The sequence below is a fragment of the Limulus polyphemus genome, unplaced genomic scaffold (genome assembly GCF_000517525.1).
Source record: "Limulus polyphemus unplaced genomic scaffold, Limulus_polyphemus-2.1.2 Scaffold1958, whole genome shotgun sequence".
In the NCBI taxonomy this organism is placed as follows: Eukaryota; Metazoa; Arthropoda; class Merostomata; order Xiphosura; family Limulidae; genus Limulus; species Limulus polyphemus.
Genome location: NW_013667568.1, coordinates 55254 through 61359, shown reverse-complemented (window position 1 = coordinate 61359; position 6106 = coordinate 55254). Strand labels below are relative to the sequence as shown.

At 34.7% G+C, this 6106-nt stretch overlaps 1 protein-coding gene across 4 annotated transcripts in view; it reads right to left on the bottom strand.

Moving 5' to 3' along the window:
* Positions 1 to 4758, bottom strand: part of LOC106465480 (transcription factor Sox-3-like) — a 24000-nt gene extending 19242 nt beyond the window's left edge. For 2 of the 4 annotated variants that reach the window (XM_022393387.1, XM_022393388.1), the window contains exon 1: positions 2765 to 4758. In XM_022393387.1, coding sequence (XP_022249095.1) covers positions 3379 to 4374 — 996 coding nt within the window. In that variant the 5' untranslated portion in view covers positions 4375 to 4758 and the 3' untranslated portion in view covers positions 2765 to 3378. Of the gene's footprint in view, positions 1 to 1848; positions 2308 to 2764 lie in introns of those variants that run through there. The other 2 variants (XM_022393389.1, XM_013925708.2) reach the window with 2 other exon arrangements.
* Positions 4759 to 6106: the final 1348 nt, after the last annotated feature.

The window sequence follows — 6106 nt, the reverse complement described above, 5'->3', positions numbered from 1 at the left end:
CTCTAGTCTTACACTGTTAAATTAGGGACGGCTATCGCAGATAGCCCTCGTGTAGCTTTGCCCAAAATTCATAACAAACAAAACATCTTAGTCAGCCGATTGCGCCCCCTGTGGCTCAGCAGCACGTCTCTGGGCTTATGACGTTAAAAATCGGATTTCGATACCGTAGTGGGCACAGCACAATTAGCCCATTGTGTAGTTTTGTCTTAACAAGAATAAGCAAACACCCGATCGTCTTTCAGGAGTAATGTACCATATCGGTCATGAACTATAAAAAGTTAATATGGTAGTTTGAGTTATTCAATAGAAAATAACAAAGAAAGAACTGTGCCAAAACATTTATTGGCCTCAGGACGAGTACAGTATGCAAAAAATAACTTTATTTTTGACTCAAAAACATCACTTGTATTTTTAACAAGTGTACTATGAAATTATTGACAAACTGTACATTACATGAAACCAGTTATACACATTTCCTAATACAATAATACACACATTAGTTTTATTTTAACATCACCAGCCCTGTTACTACCTTTTCTAGTAAACATTCTGGAAAATGAGGTGTTTTTATAAGGACAATCATATATATTATAATTTAGCGGTAGCAATCAAAAGCCCAATGTTTAGGTTTTTCTTTGCAGAATCAATCTGATAAATATTCAAAAGCGATCATTTCACCTCAATGTATTTTCTATCAAATGATGATTGAAAGTACCCTTCATTTCGTTCAACTTTTTCAATCAATTATTTTTATTTTATTTTTTTTTGTTTTTGCTTTACATCAAACATTTGGACTAAAACTTTTGAGTGAGGACTTTTGAGAACCTTATTTTAATGCGTATTTTGTCTATTCATTTAGACATAATTAAGTCATTGTCCAAAACAATAAAGGTAATTTGAGTTATTGTTGATCAACAATACTTTTTTAAACAAAGATTATTCTAACTGAATTTTTGTTTTGTGAAATTAAATTAAATCATGTAATTTAAAGAGTCAATACATCATCAACAAATCAGGAAGATATCATGAATTGCAGCAACTTAAACACTGTTATTTAATCAGTTCCTTCAACTAAACAGTGCATTATAGGTAACATATATATTATATTATGCATCTTTACAACAGTAATAAACAATAGAACTGTTTTCCACTTGCACACACTCTGTTTCTCTTATACTTTTTGCACCCAACAATAAAGCTTTTATTCTATTTTTTTGTGAAATATTTCAACTAGATAGTATTTGATTTTACCAATTTTTTTTCTCTGATATTAAAATATTTCAATAACATATGAAAATATTAAATGATACACTAATAGTATAGTTTATTAAAAATTAGAACTGCTGTCGTAATATTTGATATATTTATTTTATTACTAACAACTGCGGAATATAACGATGAAAGTATTGGTAGTTACAGAGACAATTTGATATTTGATCAGTATAATAAGTGTTGAGTAAAACAAAACTTGCTTAGGTTTTTACTACTCAGTTGGACATAATTCATAAATACAAAAGATGGATTTTATGTTAGTTTTTTTTTTCATATCTAAAACACTGCTTTAATAACGGGAGAAATTACCAGTAGTTTATAATGTATAACATTCTGTTGATGTATTAGTGTGCTTTTTTTCACAATCTTCAGATATCAAATCATTACATATAACCATTTTAAAACAAATAATATACTATTTTTAATATTCTGTTACTGTTAAAAATGATGAAGAAAATAGGATTTAGCTAACAACTTTTACAGCATCTGACATTTTAAAAGTGTAAATGATAGTCTGATAAAAACATAACAAATATATATATATATATATGATTTGGAATAATCACCCCAAGCAAATTCAGTAAATTTAAAATTATTTAGATCTTGTACACTTAAATGAAGGTAAATACTAATTGACATTCAGAAGAATATCAAGTATGTTAAACAAAAAGGTTAGAAAAAAAAAGGCAAAATCACGCAAAGAAAATATAATAAATAGAAAATGTAACTCAATCAATGACCTCATACTTTCAACATCCTTACCCTAATTCCGATTTTTAAACAACTCACATAAAACTCATACACTTCACCAACTTAATTCAGCTCACATTATAACGGATGTTGTTCGTGTAATTTAATAATACAAATAACGTCTAAACCACTACTATATCTGTCGTATCCCAGCCAGCCTGAGGAACCCTGGTATTGAGCGAAAGGCCTCGTCGGTACTGTACATAGCAGATATAGTATGGTTGACATATTATGCGTTCTTCTTTAATTTCACCCAAAAGATCCCAGAATGGCATCACTACTATGCTATTATTCACAATGACATAAAAAGAAAACAAATTTCCTTCAAAAACCTTATAGATAGAGAGAGAGAGAGAGAGCTAGTTAAAAACACAGACAGATAGCTAGGTATACAAATGGACAAATAGACAGATAGTTAGTTGAATAGAAAGACAGGCCTGCAAGCATAGAAATAGATTCCGTTTGCATGTTTATAACTTCAAAAAATATTTTACAGTTTCTTTTAATTTCTCCGCTTCTTCTGTTTTGTTTTTCTATTGTTTACTATTTAATTACACTGGAATGTATTAAGTTCGTTAATTCGGCATTTTCGTAATAATAATATATTATATGAAGAATGCCCAAATGTAAGTATAATAAACTTAATAGGGAGAGAGTATATTTATATATGTACATAACACGATCGAAAAAGCTATCTAATACAGTTGAGCTATAGCTAAACAAGGTATAAATTAGGACTTACTTTAAGTTTAGCTATAAGGAAGTTGTTGAACAGTGATAGAGAGTTAACCGTACTCGTCCCAAGCATGTCATTCGCTGATATCTATCACTATAACAGGAACTACATCTGCAGTATACTTAATAGCTACTTTACACGTCTCGAAGCGTTGTTAACTCGCCGCAAGAGCTCGCTCTAGACAAGCTACAACTACCCTTGTCCCAGTTGTAACAGTAACGTACTCAGCCATTATTCTTGAAGAAATAACGCTTTCTTTTTCTTCTTTTTGTTTTTTTTGTTCTGCTTTACAAAAAAAAACAACAACAGAAAATATGTCCTCCGTGCACGTGCAAGGTTATATATTCATATTTATATATACACACAAGTACTTTTGAAAAACACTTATTGAATTGAACCTCTGCGTAAGCTGAGGCTACTTACGTGCAGCCGGAACACGACGGAAACAAGACGAGGAAATAGATATATTCAATATCTCTGTTAGTCTTTGACGTCTCGTTGTTATCACGAAATGCGCACATAATCTGATTTGTGGTAATGAATCAGCCTGATTGTCTGTATCTCCACTAGATCTGTGAATACGTCTGATTAATAAGTCGCTATCCAAACTCACCCAATACTTACATATGTGTTAAAGGCATGGTACCGGCCACCATGGGCTCGGGTTGATGATGGTAGTGACTTTGCAGTTGAAGTCTCTGGACATTGGGGTCGCTATTTCCATCACCAGGTAAATACATACTGATCATATCACGGAGGTCAGAAGTGCATCCTGGTCTTCTACCGGCCACTGCCGCTGACATAGCACATGGAGGGGTCTGGGCCCCAGGGCTGTGGTTCGGTTCCAATTTGATGGGGCATGGGGCAGGCATGGGACTGGCAGTTTGCATGGGCGAGTAGGATGACATGGGCATGGAATAGTGGGATGTACCGTTCAAGTAAGGCATATTCATGTTAGAGCATGTGGTTATCGGTGTGGACAGCGGGGGCATTTCATATCGAGAGTAGAGGGCACTGTTGGCCACAATTTGAGACCCGTAAGAAGCTGCAGCTGCCGCATGTTGTTGGTATGCTTCGTGCATCATGGTGGGGTAACCATTGGGCATATAGCTGTTCATCTGGTACATCTCCCGACTGACCTGTTGCACGGGAGTCCGGCTGTCCGGCGTAAGCAATCCTGTAGCTAGTGGGTATTTGTCTTTTTTCTTCAAGGTCTTGTTTTTCCTACGAGGCCGGTACTTATAATCTGGGTGTTCTTTCAGGTGCACGGCTCGCAGCCGTTTCGCTTCATCAATAAAGGGCCGTTTTTCGGCCTCCGATAGCAGTTTCCACTCAGCACCCAACCTTTTACTGATCTCAGAATTATGCATTTTCGGATTTTCTTGGGCCATTTTTCTTCTCTGACCTCTGGACCAAACCATAAAAGCATTCATGGGTCGTTTCACTCTGTCTGCGTCTTTCTTGTTCTTATTGCTGTCCCCACCAGACGGTCCTATGTCTCCGCAGTTTTCATTATTGTGGATGTGACCGTGTGAGGGCGGTGAGGAGGCTGGCGAGGTACTAGCGATCATAGGTATAGAACTATGACTATGGACTGATGGAAGACTACCGGTCATTTTCAGCTCATGCTCGATTCCATGATGGTGGCCCGTACCTACACCCGGGCCGACCACCCCAAATGGGTGGTAGAATGAATAATCTCGATCCAGCGTAGCCACGTTGGCGGCTGGTACGAGCCCACACAGCTGACAGAAACAGACGTCCAAATACGGAAAAGGTCCTTATGTAGCCTAGAAAGGTTCAGGCTGGCTCAGGCACTTATCATCATAACAAAGTTCAGATCACAATTTCTCCCTACTTCAAAACAAAGTGCTCTTCAAATTCTCTTTTGCGAAAATGCTAAGTACAGCAGACGGTGTGGCTTTCAGTTAAACACAAGTTACTTAAGACGAAAACTAGTCTGAGCGAAACGTCCAGCCCGTTCAAGTACTCTTCATTCTCTGGCCAAGTCAGCCACAAGTCCACGCTGTACTGATTGACAATAGCCGTAATACACATGGCTTCCAACCAATGAGCAACTTGTCTTGCAACACCGTCTCATTTCTGTATTTGTTGAGGAGCTCGGACGACGTGCACATGGTCTGTGACGTTACCACAAAGGCGTGGCTAACATAAACCAAGCAACACGAATCGTATTGGTTACCTGCATAGCAACTTTTGCAGACGAATCGTTCAATCGTTCATAAAAATTATTGTCTCTAGATAAACTACATTAGATCAAAAATACAGAAGTTGCATATTTATTAAAGGTAAAACAATATCTTATCCATTGCTAACTCAAAATCTTTTTTCAAGTTTTTTATCTAAAAGAGGATTTCAGTCACTATAAGCACAATTAAAACAGTTTAACTATTTGTCATACACTTTTGGTTTCGTTTATTAAGGGACATTAAAGTCAACGCTGCCAGCTAAGCAGCCATTCAATTTCCTAAAATTATTAATAATGCAGCTAGCTAACTTATATCTAACAATATCAGTTGTTTATCAAGTATTATATACATCAATATACCCACAAATGTACAGTTATTTGTTAGATATGTATCACTTTTTAGTAATTAGATTATTTCAACAGATAATTTCATTTTTATTTATATATTTCCTTATTTGATAAATGTTTTATCTGTTTTCAAAGTTGATTAAATGTACAACTTTTGTGAAAAATGTTCAGTAGTTGATGTTTAGATCCACTTTTATGTCTCTTCGTTAACTCTGTGGTTCTTGAAATTTAATCATAAAAAATGGCAGCATTTAGGGTGTGCAAAGTGTCTTTCTTGCTCTTTCGTGGGACTATAATGAGAAAAAGGAAGAGAAAAATTAAATGTTATTTCATCAATCATTCAGCACATAAGCTGTTCGTTTCAACAGCAACATTCAACTGTTCTGTAATTGCTACGACTTTTATACAATATTTAATTTTAATTTAAACTACTGAATTATTTAATTTAATGTTTGTTAAAAAATTAACAATTCCATTCCTATAACAAGAGCATCTATTGGATGAATTTTCTTAAATATATTTGTATACAAAATTAATGATAAATTATGCTCTTAAATCTTGATATATATATTTTTATCACAAATTATATATTATTCCAGCAGATGAAATTAATCTAGATAATGCTTGTGCTGACATCTAGTGATGATTGCTTAAAACATTTTTTCTAGCAGAAACAAAAGAGATCAGCCCAAGTGGAATGAACAACGTATCTTTTCACAACAACGATGATAAAGAAATACTGAAGTGATATATTTATTTTGATTTTTATATAATCGAAATAGTAAACAAAA